Source organism: Mobula birostris, chromosome 1 (assembly GCF_030028105.1).
Source record: "Mobula birostris isolate sMobBir1 chromosome 1, sMobBir1.hap1, whole genome shotgun sequence".
NCBI lineage: Eukaryota > Metazoa > Chordata > Chondrichthyes > Myliobatiformes > Myliobatidae > Mobula > Mobula birostris.
The window spans coordinates 190878173-190891645 of record NC_092370.1 but is presented as its reverse complement, the minus strand read 5'-3'; the positions used below and the strand labels follow the sequence as shown (position 1 = coordinate 190891645).

At 41.2% G+C, this 13473-nt stretch overlaps 2 protein-coding genes across 3 annotated transcripts in view; one reads left to right on the top strand and one right to left on the bottom strand.

Moving 5' to 3' along the window:
* The first annotated feature begins 1147 nt into the window (after positions 1 to 1147).
* On the top strand, positions 1148 to 12947 carry fam177a1 (family with sequence similarity 177 member A1). The gene is made up of 5 exons (XM_072267752.1): positions 1148 to 1546; positions 9546 to 9722; positions 9810 to 9876; positions 10084 to 10181; positions 12431 to 12947. The coding sequence occupies exons 1-5, from the start codon at positions 1463 to 1465 to the stop codon at positions 12635 to 12637; spliced, it is 633 nt and encodes a 210-aa protein (XP_072123853.1). The 5' UTR covers positions 1148 to 1462; the 3' UTR covers positions 12638 to 12947.
* Positions 12868 to 13473, bottom strand: part of ppp2r3c (protein phosphatase 2, regulatory subunit B'', gamma) — a 28227-nt gene continuing 27621 nt past the window's right edge. Inside the window, exon 14 of one of the 2 annotated variants that reach the window (XM_072267726.1) lies at positions 12868 to 13208. In XM_072267726.1, coding sequence (XP_072123827.1) covers positions 13020 to 13208 — 189 coding nt within the window. In that variant the 3' untranslated portion in view covers positions 12868 to 13019. The remainder of the gene's footprint in view (positions 13209 to 13473) is intronic. The other variant, XM_072267717.1, reaches the window with a different exon arrangement.

The window sequence follows — 13473 nt, the reverse complement described above, 5'->3', positions numbered from 1 at the left end:
GAGAAGCTTTTCACTATCTTGGTACATGCCAATGCCAACACACATACTGGCCAACCTGCTGAGTGTTTCCAACAGCTGTTAATTTTGTTTCAGATGTCTAGCATCTGCAGTTTCTTCAGCTTTCATTTAATGACCAATTCCTTCTGCTGGAAATGTGAGCCTTTCAAATCCTCAGTCAGAGAACAATATTTTTCCAGACCATTTCCTGAAGAATGTTCTAGTGAGAACAGCTTTCATCATTCTGAAGCCCATTGAATCTACTCCTAGTGCTGAATATTAGTAGTTCAAAGTTCGTTCATTGTCATCTGAGTATACAACTAAATAAGACAACGTTCCTGAGGGGTGGCGGTAGATGGGCTGAGTTTTGGACTAACTAGACTGTCTTCACAGCACCACCCCTTCATTCTTGGTCTATTTCTATCGTATTCCCTTATAAGGTGAGTTGTTGTCCCTCAAGTTTTGACTTACACCTTTTAGTTTCTGAATTTACTATTTCAAGAATACCCTCACTTGTACTGCAACCTCTCTCATCCTAGACAGATTCTATATATCACGACTTAGTTTTCACCTCATTCAAAAGGACATGTTCATGGTTGCCCAAGTTCATACCACTGGACAAAGTAGGTACTCCCCCCCCCCCACCCCGCCATTCAGCTTTGAGAGTGCTTCATTATTAGGTCATGATTGACCTGTAGCATAACTGTATAGAGTCAGTCTGCCTCACAGTGCTTCCTTGAAAGTAGATGAAGAAATATCATGTACGAAAGATTTGAATATTTAATGCAGGTCAGATTTATACCCGAATGGAGCTTCGTGTCCATTGACACAGGCCACAACAGTGGTTTGGATAAAAATTTCCTGCTCAATCTTCTTCAACTCTAATCAAATAAATTTCAGCATTCTCGGGAACTTTTTCATCACCCTCTCTCCTCACCGAGCTCTCTTTAAAGACAGGAATGGACAGCTTCTCATGTATGAGAGATTTGAATTTCTTGATACAGGCAGAGAGAGCGGTGAGATCCCTTTTAAAATATTGTCTCGATGGCTATTCTCAATACGATGGCGAACTGATTTGTTCGATTTGGTTGGAAGTAGTAGCCCTCCAAACCGAATTTTGTTCTTAGTCACTAGGTGGCCAGACACCAGTGCCCACTTTGTGGCAGCTGACCATGCAACTTCTATCTTTCGTTTCCTTCCTTTCCAATTTCCAGACATCCAGCTAGTCCTCGCAGGCGAAGCAATTCACTCGCATTTCTTCGAGTCCAAGGCATGGCATTCGGTGCACATAGTGTTGACTAATCTAATGCAGGCAGAAATCTAATCCCACCTGCAGACACAGGCCGATTGTTTTGCATTCAGTCCGCCTGTTTATGTCTGAGTGGGGAGCGCACCGCTGCCGCCGCCGCCTGGCCATCCAGCGAACTCTGGCTAGTGAACCGCTCGTCACCGCTAACAGCAGTAAATGGCGGAGAAGCTACCCGGTCTCGGCCTCTACCTCAGCCCCGGCAACGTGCTGCTTAGTGGGGGCAGTATGGACGCGGAGAAGGTGAGGAAGGGGGCTCGGTGCTGAACAGGCGGGTTCCCAAATGACCGGATAACCCCAGTGGGCGGGCGGCGAGGGCGCGGTGCCAGGGCGAGAAGCCGGGCCCGATCGGCCGAGAATGGCTGGCGGTATTTCCTGCAGCCGCCGGGAGTGTTTTCTGGTTCCCCACCGGGAGCGGCCTCCTTCCTCCCCCCTCCCGAGAGCGGCCGGGAACGGTCTCCAATTCCCTCCTCGGGAGCGGCTGGGATTCATCCTTGTCCGTAACTCTTTGCCATATGTCACATAAAGTAGATGATCGTCAATCGTTCCTAAATGGGCAATAGCTCCTTCCCCTCCCATTTCAGCATTTCGCAGGGATCACTCACTTTGTAACTCCATGATCTGAACATGACAGCACAAGAACAGGCCCTTCAGCCCACAATGTTGTGCTAAATTAAATAAATTAGTAATCAAATGATCAGCCAAACTAATCCCTACTGTCTACAGATTATCCAAATCCTTCCATTTCCTGTACCTTCATGTGCCTATTTAACGCCTCTTGAACGCCCATATGGTATTCGCCTCCACCACCACCCTAGGCTACATATTCCAGGCATCCACCACTCTCTGTGTGGAACACTTGCCCCTCTTACCTTTAATGTACACCCTCTGGTATTAGGCATTTCAACCCCGGGAAAAAAGATACTGGCTGTCTACCTCTACCTTCTGGCTGGCCCACTCTGACCTTTGGTCCTCTGGGCTCCTGCATTGCTATGTGTTCAAAGTCAAGCTTGAGGAACAACACCTCCTCTTCCATCAGGATTGCATATTGAATTCTACAATTTTAAGTAGTTCATTCTTTCTTTCACTCTGCTTCAACACTAGCCATTTCAGCTGGTCATTATGTTGGTTCAATTTTTCTTATTTCTATTCATATAGTCTAGTGTGTGGGGGGCATATCCCACAGCCTCACCATTTATAGTATATTTCATAGAGAAATGAGCTTATTATGCTGGTAACCATTCCCTTTAAGCTACTTGACTTACCCCTATTAGACATACTTCATTTGTTCTACACATCTCTCCCCATCTGCTCACTTGATGAAAACCAATTTGTATTTCCCTTTCACAATTCTGACCAAGATAGGTTAACCATTCTGCCTTGATTTGTTGAGTGATTCCAGCTCTTTCAGTTTTGTTTCGGATTTGCAGCATATTATTTTCTTTCACTGTCCAGCCAGACTAGGAGCTGGCCACTGTCTTACCAGTATTGCTGGAAATCACTGATAAACCCTCTAGGAACACACGGCATTAGGGTAGGCTGAAATCGGCCACTGCCCCGTCAGAATAATCTCTGATCCGTTCCTGCTCCAGAAAGGCAGGGTAGGAAATGAAGAATTGATTGAGCCATTATTTGGGGCAGCTGTGAATTTTGTAATAATTTTGTGACAGATAATTAGAAATAAAAAGTAACATCCCATCAAAAATGAATCAGAGGAACAAGAATTCACATCCTTAAGATATGAGAATGACTAAAGTTTGGAAAAGAATGTAAACTGACAGGAATGCGCAGAATGCCAAGTTTCTGGAAAGTAGGCAGGATTAAGAGCAAAAAAACAGACCATTTGGCATTGCATTTGCTCTGCAATTGCGACAGTTAGCTCATTGCCACATTCCTGGGCTAAATCCTATTTTCTGAATCATTTAATATCTAGAAATCTATTATTATTTCTGTGATCCTCCACTGTTCTCCGATAAATAATTCCAAAGATTCACTAACCTCTAGGTGTAGAAACTTCCACTGGTCTCAGTTCTTCTTTAGAGTTTGTGGTTCTTAGATGTATAGCCTTGGTAATACTATAAATAATTCTATATGCTTTGTACCATTTTTCAAAACTCTTACAGAGTTTACACCCAGTCAATTCAATCCAGTACATCTCTCCTCACAGGAGGAACCTTCACCCTAACAATCAATCTGGTGAATCTTTCTTGCTTCAATTCCAAGTTTATTCTTCCTTTAGGTGGGAAACAAGCCCTATATATAATATTCCAGTTATGGGCTCTCTAAGGTCCTTTGTGATAAAAGTTGCTACTTCAGGGTATCTGAGAGTAATGCTGGCTATACAGAATCAGCATCTAATTTCTCTGGTATATAACTAAGCTTCCATCAATTTTAGAATAGGTTTTTGAGGACAACAACGAACTTCTTATCAAATGCTCCTCATACGATAACGCTTTCAATCCTGCTATCATCCTCCTCTGAAGCCTTTCCAATGCGAGCACATCTTTTCTTAGGTAAAGAGCCCAAACCTGCTCACAATACTCCAAGTGCATTCTGACCAATGCCTTTTGAAGTTCAAAGTAACACGAAGTCCTGTGGAATACCACTCGTCACCGTCAGCAAACTAGAAAAGGCCTCCTTTTTTCGCGCACTTTTCCTGCTGCCAGTCAGCCTGTCTTCTACCTATGTCAGTGTCTTTCCTGTAATACCATGGGCTCTTATCTTGTTAAGCAGCCTCATGTGCGGTACTTTGTCAAAAGCCTTCTGAAAATCCAAGTAAGCAACACCCACTGACTCTCATTTGCCTATCTATCCTGCCTGTTATTTCCTCAAAGAATTCCAACTGATTTGTCAGGCAAGATTTCCCCTTAAGGAAACCATGCTGACTCTGGCCTATTTTATTATGTGCTTCCAAGTACTTTGAAATCTCATCCTTACTAATTGACTCCAACATCTTCCCAACCACTGAAGTCAGGTTAACTGGCATATAATTTCCTTTCTTCTGCCTCCCTCCCTTCTTAAATGGTGAAGTGGCATTTGCAATGTTCCAGACCTTCCAAACCATTCCGGAATATAGTTATTCTTGAAAGATCACTACTAATGCCTTCACAATCTCTTCAGCAACCAATTTTTAGAACCCTGGGGTGTATTTCATCTGGTCCAGGTTGGTCGTCCCCTCCCAACAATGTCTACCTTCAGATGTTTGTGCTTCCCAAGCACCTTCTACTTAGTAATAGGTATTAAACTCGCTTCTGCACCCCTCAGCCCCCCAACACTCTCAAATTTTATCAGGCTGCTGGTACCTTCCACAGTGAAGACTAAGACAAAATACTTATTCAATTCGTCCATCATTTCTTTGTCTCCCTTTACTACTTCTCCAGCATAATTTTCCAGTCGTCTAATATTCACTCTCACCTCCCTTTTCCTCTTTATATATCTGAAAAAGCTTTTTGTGTCCTCTTTTATATCATTGGCTAGCTTATCTTTATAGTTAATCTTTTCTCTCCGTATTGCTTTTTTAGTTGTCTTCTGTTGATTTTTAAAAGCTTCCCAATCATCTAACTGCCCACTAATTTTGCTTTTTATGCTGTCTTTGACTTACCTTATCAGCTATGATTGTGTCATCCTCCCTTTAGAATATTCCTTCATCTTTGGAATGTATCTATCCTGTGCCTTCCAAGTTGCTCCCAGGATCTCCTGCCATCACCCCTGCTAGTGTCCCCTTCTAATCAACTTTGGCCACCTCCCCTCTCATGTAATTCCCTTGACTTCACTGTGATACTAATATAAATGACTTAAGCTTCTCCCTCTCAAAGTGCAGTGTGAATTCTGTCATATTATGATCTCTGTCTCCTAAGGATTTCTTTACCTCAAGCTCCCGAGACACATTTGATTCATTACACAACACCTATAGCATTTTCTCTAGTGGGCTCAACCAGAAGCTGCTCTAAAAAGCCACCTACCCGCATTTTGAAATTCAACTAATATAACATTGCCCTTTTTACCTGCCTTTTCTATATCCTGTTGTAATTTGTATCCCACATCCTGAGTACTGTTCGGAGGCCTGTATGTAACTCTCATCAGGGTCTTTTTACCCCTTTAGTTCCTTAACTCTACTCACAAGGATTCGACATTTTAAGGATTTGATTTCATTTTTTTCCAACAGAGCCACTCCAGCCCATCTGCTTATCTGCCTGTCCTTTTGATACAATGTGTGTCCTTGGATGTTAAGTTCTCAGCCATGATCTTCTTTCAGCCACGACTCAGTGATACCCATGTCATATTTGCTGATCCCTAACTGTGCCACACAAGCATCTACCTTATTCCACATACTGCGAGCATTCAAATATAAAACCTTCAACCCCGTTTTCATCACCCTTTTCAATTTTCCCCCATGTTATACTTCAATTGAACCGATGGCAAATTTGCCTTATCATCTACCTGTCCTTCCTCACAGTCTCACTATATGTTGCATCTTCTTGTAAACCAACTGACCATCCATAGCCTTATCACTCTGGTTCCCATCCTCCTGCCAAATTCATTTAAACCTTTCCCAACAGCTTTAGCAAACTTGCCCATAAGGATATTGGTGCCCCTCGAGTTTAGTTGTAACCCGTCCTTTTTGTTCAAGCTCGAGTTTATTGTCATTCAACTGTATACATGTATACATCCAAATGAAACAATGTTCCTCTGGACCAAGGTGCACAACACAGTAACTCACACACACACAACACATTAGGTAACATTACCACTAGTAAATTCACAAATAATAAGGTGCATTTGTGATACAAGTTAATGACTATACCAAGTTAATGATCATACTTCCCCAGAAGAGATCCCAGTGATCCAGAAATCTGAACCCTTGCTCTCTGCACCATTTCCTCAGCCACACATTCTTCTGCCAAATCATCCCATCTTACCCTCACTGGCACGTGACACAGTCAGCAATCCAGATATTACTACCCTTGAGGTTCTGCTTTTCAGCTTTCTCCCTAACTCCTCCCATTCTCCCTTTAGGACCTCATCCCTTTTCCTACCTATACTGTGGGTACCAATATGTACCATAACTTCCATCTGTTTACCCTCCCCCTTTAGGATCCGAGACATCTGTGACTCTGGCACCTGGGAGACAACATAATATCCAAGTGTCTCTTTTGCATCCACAGAATCTCATGTCTGCTCCTCTAATTATGGAATCCCTTATCACTACTGCACTTCTCTTCTGAGCCACAGAGAGAGACTCGGGGCCCAAGGCCCAGTTGCTGCACCTTCCCCCAGTAGCTCGTCCTCTCTAACAGTATCCAAAGTGGTGTACTTATTACTGAGGGGAATGGCCACAGGGCTCCTCTGCAGTGGCTACCTATTCGCATTTGCTTTCCCTTTCCTGACAGTCACCCAGCTATCTGCCTTGTACAATTTAGGAGTGACTACCTCCCTCTAGCTTCTATCTATCAGCGCCTCATTTTCCCATATGAGCTGAAGGCCATCCAGCTTCGCACCTCCAGTTCCTTAATGTGGTATATAAGGAGCTGTAGCTTTATGCACTTAATACAGATGTAGTTATCAGGGAGACTGGGGGTCTCCCAGTGTTCCCACATCTCACACAAAGGACATATCACTAACCCTGGATCTATTCTCAATGCACTATATACTAATAAACAAAGGAAGAAAAAAAACGTAGAGCCTCCGCCTTTGTCACCAGAGCCTGTTGAGCTAAAGCCTTCCACTCTAACCCTGGCCCACTCCAACAATGGCCGCTCTGCTCACTTCTTTTTATTGGTCCTTGCTAATTTAATAACAATGCAAGCAGTATTCTGCTCTGCAGACAAATCCTGACAGGTCCCACTTGCTATTGAAAACTGGCATGTAAACTGCCCAAGGAACTGTCTCGAAATCTCTCTGCCTTGAAGCATTCATTTGACCAAAATTCTACTACACTGGATGTTTATTACTTTTCCCTTTTTATAGGCCTCCAACAATTCAGTGGTAACATTCTGTCCTTCAGGTTTGAACATCATGGTTTTACATTATTTTACAGAGACCTGAATGAGACTATGGAGCACTGCATTGTCAGAGGTGCAAAACAAAATTGAGATGATCCTGCCTGCCCCACTTAAGTAAAATATCTTGTAACACAAAACAAAGAGTAGGAAAGTTGTCCTAATGCAATTCCAGAGTATGCACGTTCTCTTTTGTGTGTGTGTGATGCAATTGGTTTGTGCACGGAAGAGTGCTCAACAGAAGTGAGATGAGGGATATGTCTTAGTATTGGATGTGTCCAGTTACTGTGTCATAATACAATAGTACCGAGTTGGTAGAGTTGGCTGTGTTAAAACAATGCAATATTATATTTTGTGTGCTATTTCTGTTCCCTGTTGCCTTGGGAAAGGTCAGAATCAGATTTATTATCATCGACTGAGATGACGTGGAGTTTGTTATTTTGCAGCAGCAGTACAGTGCAAAGACAATTATTATAAATTACAAAAATAAATAGGAAGTTAGTGATCGTGCATCATTCAGAAATCTGACCGTGGAGAGAAGGAAGCTGTTCCTGAATTGTCGAGTGTGGGTGTTCAGCTTTGTGGTCTTTTTCCCCCATCAAGAAGAGGGCATGTCCTGAATGGTGGGGGTCTTTCGTGAAGAATACCAAATCTCCTTAAAGTCTTAACAAAGTAAAACTACTGACTTGGCTTTGTTGTGATTGCATCAGTGTGTTGGGCCCTCTGAAAGATTGACGCCCTGGAATGTGACACTGCTCACCGTATCTTCCACTGACCCCTCAATGAGGACTGACTTCCTTTTCATGTTCCAGTCAATGCTTGTGGGAAACTTCAGTGCAGAGACAATTCAAGATTGACTCTTTGAGAGTTGTCTTTTTTAAAAATCTCTTCCCTCTGGCTCTGAATTGAAATCATTATAAAGTAACTCTTGGGCCCTTCAAGGATATCCTGATGAGAGGGAATCTCAAAACTAATTCTGGGACAAGATGACTGAAAAAATATTTCCTGGCATCGACAGGAACAATGATAGAGATAATCAGAAATGATTTTAATCTTGTTACAAAGGAATTGTTATATTGAGACTTTAAAATTAAAATTTAAAATCACTTGGTTAACACACTCTGGGTAGCACACTCCTTTAAAAACACACCATGATATTTGAGAGTACATCTGATAACAGTTGTGGAAAACATTGTGTAACTAAAACCAGCTCATTTACTGTTATAGGTTCTTTACATCCCAGTTGCTGTATCAAACAAGGAGCTTTCATATTTCAAGAGTGGATATGATGGATGATTGTTCATAACTTGACCCAGCCTGTCCAATATTTTTGACCTATGTAAATATAGGATGACAGTACTGGCTTAATAGGGCTGATCTCAGTAATGCTAAAATCCAATACCTTGAATTTCCTTTCCAAAGAAAATGTAAGCAACTGGAGACTGATTTTTCAAGTTATGCTGAAACTGGACAGAAGGTGTCTGTGTACTGTACGTCATGGATCCAAGTGAGTAGGGCAGTAGCAGGAAATGCAGCAGGACAGCGCTCGTACTTCCTCCGCCAGTTTTTATTTGAATTTCTGTCAGCATACACTTCAATGTTCAGGATAAGGCAACATCTACTACGAACTGCAGACATCCCACCCTGCAAAAACTGATTTCAGGGAGGTAGCACCATCAATTTGCGGGAGACTTCTGGGAGAGGTAGGATGTCTGCCATAGAGTAGCTCCTTAGCAGCCAGCCAGCTAGTTTAAATAACGTTAGCTATGCTAATGAACGAATGACACCTGTTAAACTCACCTCAACATGTCTTTTACAGTCTTAACCCACCATGGGCAATAGAAAAGTCACTGTTGCAAACAGTGCAGCGAGCAATACTGTCATTATTTTTGACCCCTATTAGGCAGGGGTACACTTTAGTGTAGTCTGGGGTGACGTATGTTTTTTTTTTGGAACACTCTGCCATGGTGCGCCCTTGCTCTGTCTCTCACGCTTTCTCTCGCACTCTCTCGCTTGCTTTCTTGCGCTCTCACTTGCTCTCGCACTCTCGCTTGCTTGCTTGCTCTCGCTCGCTCTCAAAAAAAATTGATTTCTGTGATATTGTATGTAATTTACGGGCATCAGGGAGCCACTAATTCATATGCGGGAGGCTCCTGGAACTTCCGGGAGAGTTGGGATGTCTGGAATTGACACTGTCAAATTTATTCTTTTGTGATTCATCTAAATGGTTTATTTCTTAAAAGCTGCAAGCAAGTGGAAAATCATTTGAGAATATAGAACTTGGAGACGTGAGCACAAGGAAACAAAAGGTTCCTCGGAGAATCATTCACTTTGCAAGTGGCGAAACTATGGAGGAGTATAGCACTGATGAAGAAGAGCAGGAAGAAGATAAGAGAGATTTGTTGCCTACAATTGATGTGGTAAGATTAAAATGTACTATAAAGTTATTTTTGCGAATCCTGGCAGTATGAGTGTCCAGGTATAAAGTATCAAACTTTTTTTTCTAGAGCAAACTTCCATGGGGCCCATTTCTGTGGTTCTACATGCTAAGATTTGCAACAGGAACACTATCTGGTAAGCATGGTATTCAGGTAGTATCACTAACTACAATGGTCTTTTGTCTGGATTGGATGATGGTTCTGTGATTAGATGCAGGAGTGTAATTAGTTGACAGAATAAAGAGTAAAAAATTAAATAAAATCAACAACTAGAAAACAAACAAAATCTGACAATGATAAAACTGAACATTCATTAACAATTTTGTAATTTTGTTTTGAATAGTGTGCGACTTCTTAGGAGAAAAATTAGCTTCCCTTTTTGGTATAAATGCACCAAAATACCAGTATGCTATCGATGAGTACTATAGAATAAAGAAGGAGGTAAGCAAATGGCATGCTATTATTCAGTAAAGAATGTGTAATTTGTCTCAAATCTCACTTTGGAGGTGCTTGTGGAAAAAAAAGTAAGCACATTTGAACTCCTTAAACTAATTAGAGACGACAAAGATGATCTGTAATTCCCCATATATAGCCTCAGAATTTGCATTTAGTGCTTTAGAAAGTTTACCCAATGCAGAGAAAAGGAAGCTTTAGATCATGGCTCCAGGATCATTCATGACTTGAAGAGGAATAAGGAATAAACAACAGCCATCTTAGGCTTGTCTCTGAACTTAGGCACCATCAACAACTGTATGACGATCTGACACAATTTAAATTTTAATATTTACATCTAAAAATACTAATATAGTGCTCATAATCATTTCTCTCTTTTGAAATCAATGAACAAGGTTTATCTGTGTCACATCTACATGGACAGAGGTTATTTGAATGAACAGAAATTATTTGTAGACAATGGGCAGTTGCTGCAATGTCACGTTCCCTCGCTACAGATCTTTTGGAACCAATGTCAGTCGGGAAAAGTACCGCATACAGATCATTACAACTTAGGGACTCCTGACATAACTCTGCAAAGTCCTATTGATTTGCAAAGAGTCTCCGTTATATAGGTATAGCCATGATCATCATGGGGTGGTGAGAGGGCTCTGGGGAGTGGGTGATACCAGGAGTGGGGAATAGCAAGACGTAATCATTGATCGAGCAGCAATACAAAATGTAGATTCTAACAAGATACTTAACAGGATACTTCTTCCTAAAATGTTTCTATGTGAAGCATTTCAAATCTAAGATACTGACATTATATTTTAAACTTTGAAATTGAAAATTCATTTATATCCAAGAGGCTTAAGGTAGTTTGCAAACTCTATCAAATTTCCAGACATTTCTATTTCTTTGATATAACATAGCGCCAAGGTTTAAAACACAGATATCAAACATAATTTTGGAAAAAAAGTCAACTTAAAACCAAAAGTTCAAGCAAGTTGTCCAGAGTGGAATCCTACTTTTACGTATTCCTGTGCAATTCTATACCATGGAAGCACTACATTCACATCAAGTAATTGTCCTCCAATACTCAATACTTTGACCTGCATAAGCTGTAATTTGAGCTTCCTTACGGGTTTGTGGATGGTATTAATCCAGTATTTCTTTAGGATCCTGGCGATCTGTAAGGAAGCCCAAATCACAGTTTAAGCAGGTCAAAGATGACCTGGGACTTAGGGTGGCTTGTGTTTACAGGATTCCCTGTGAATGCAGAGCGGTGCATATTGGCCAGACAGGGCAGACGGTGGAAACTCGCATCAAGGAGAAAAGGTACATGAAGATACATGAAGCCTAGAAAACTAGAGGGCTATGGTAGGAAAATTCTAGGCAGTTTCTAGATTAGGTTACATGGTCAGCATAACTTTGTGGGCCAAAGGGCCTGTAATGTGCTGTGATTTCTATGTTCTAAGGAGCACAGGAGGTGTAACCATTTGGGTTACCCAAAGAAATTGATAGAACATCATTGCATTCACAACGGCCATAGGATTGCCTTTGACAGCACAAAACTACTGTGCCACGCCAATGGCTTTTGGGACTGCATGGTGAAGGAAGCCATTGAAATTGTTGTTGTTTTGTATGGCAGGTGTTTTTCTCTTCACACCTCTAATTGTCATGATGAAGTGTGGCCCCGTAGGGGCAGATGCGAGTCTGTCAGTTTGGGAGCTGGGGTTGGATCAATCTCCATCTGGCATCTTGTCCAACATGGGTGGCCCTGAGTTGGCATCATTGCCTGGTGGAGTCCTCGAAGCACGCAAGCCTCCATACGAGGTCAATGTGTTGATCCGGGCCATGAAGGAAGCCATTGAAATAAAACTAGAGAAAAAGAATTTTAACAAAGACAAAGGTCTCACTCTAGGTAAAAACTAGAATTCGGTTGTAAACAAGGTGGGGCAAGCAGAAACTTGATTGGATGAAGACTGACGGATAACGGTATATATACACCATCAGACTAGACCTGCCCAGGCATCATCCTTGATGAAGATGGAAAAGTTTGTCATCGAAACATCAGTTAAAATCGCTATCTGTATCTGGTTGGTGAATTGTTGCAGAAGAGCAGGAAACCGTAGAGAATTGGCATTAGATTAAACAATTTATTGCAAAGAATTAAGTAAAGGAATTTTATTGAATTAAGCTTAATTGCCAGTTTGCCTAAGTAAGACTGCTAATATTTGAAACTGTAAATGTTACAGGAGGAGGAAGACGAGGAAGAAAATAAAATGTCAGAAGAAGCTGAAAAGAATTTCCAAGAACAAATGGAAAAGCAGCAAGATGTAGTCAGTTCACATGAGGGTTTGCCAGCGGTTAACGCATCATTTGTAAATGTCAGTTTTGAAATAGAAAATGATCCTACACCTATAACGGAAACCAAACAAAGAGGTGATCCTATCCCTTCTTAGAGGAAGCTCTACAAAAGGAGGTTAAACAGGCACTCAAGTTCAGCACTCCTCCCCTCCCCCCCAAAAACAGGCCTTAATTCACTGATTAAAATGCAGCTGTGCCTTGTTAAAGTCATTCACTTTTCACCTAATTTGACCTTCTGTCATGAATCTGCTATTATAATAATACTGCACATCAGGTGTTTATTGTTTAATCTATATAATTACATTATTTATTTGTAGTTTGTTCTTTATAAATAAATTGTCTATTCACTTTTGTAAATTACAAAACTTTAATAAAATTTTACGCAAACTATTGTTACACTATGTACAGTTTTAAAAACTCAGTACAAATACTGATCAATTATAACTGAGGGGAAAGAAAAACAAGCAATGCACAAAATCATGAATCTTCCAGATCAGCACCACCATCGTTGTCACTTGCAACAAGAACTTCTCGGTTTTCATAAGTCCAAAATCCATTTAGATCAATCAGAATGCTGCTGACAGTGTCACCTTGCCCACTGCTTATTAAATCTTGAAGGGTGATTTTATATGGATCCTTAGGCTTAACCATGTCAAAGATTTCATCCTGCAAAATTTAAAATGTTCTTTAGAGAATTTTATAGATCAAACATTAATTACAGTAAAACAAGCCTAAGTTTTCTTATTCTACCAAGGTGTAACAGCTGAGCTAGGGCTTCCAGAGCTCCCAACAGAAACTTGTTGCCACATTTCTACAAAATGAGGCATAATTGCAGGTTCGTGTGCCTTTTTACAGTTGGATTGTGGAGGTGCAATTTAAAGCTGTATGTTAATGTGCATAGGTCTTCGTAGAGCAATAGGAATACCAACAA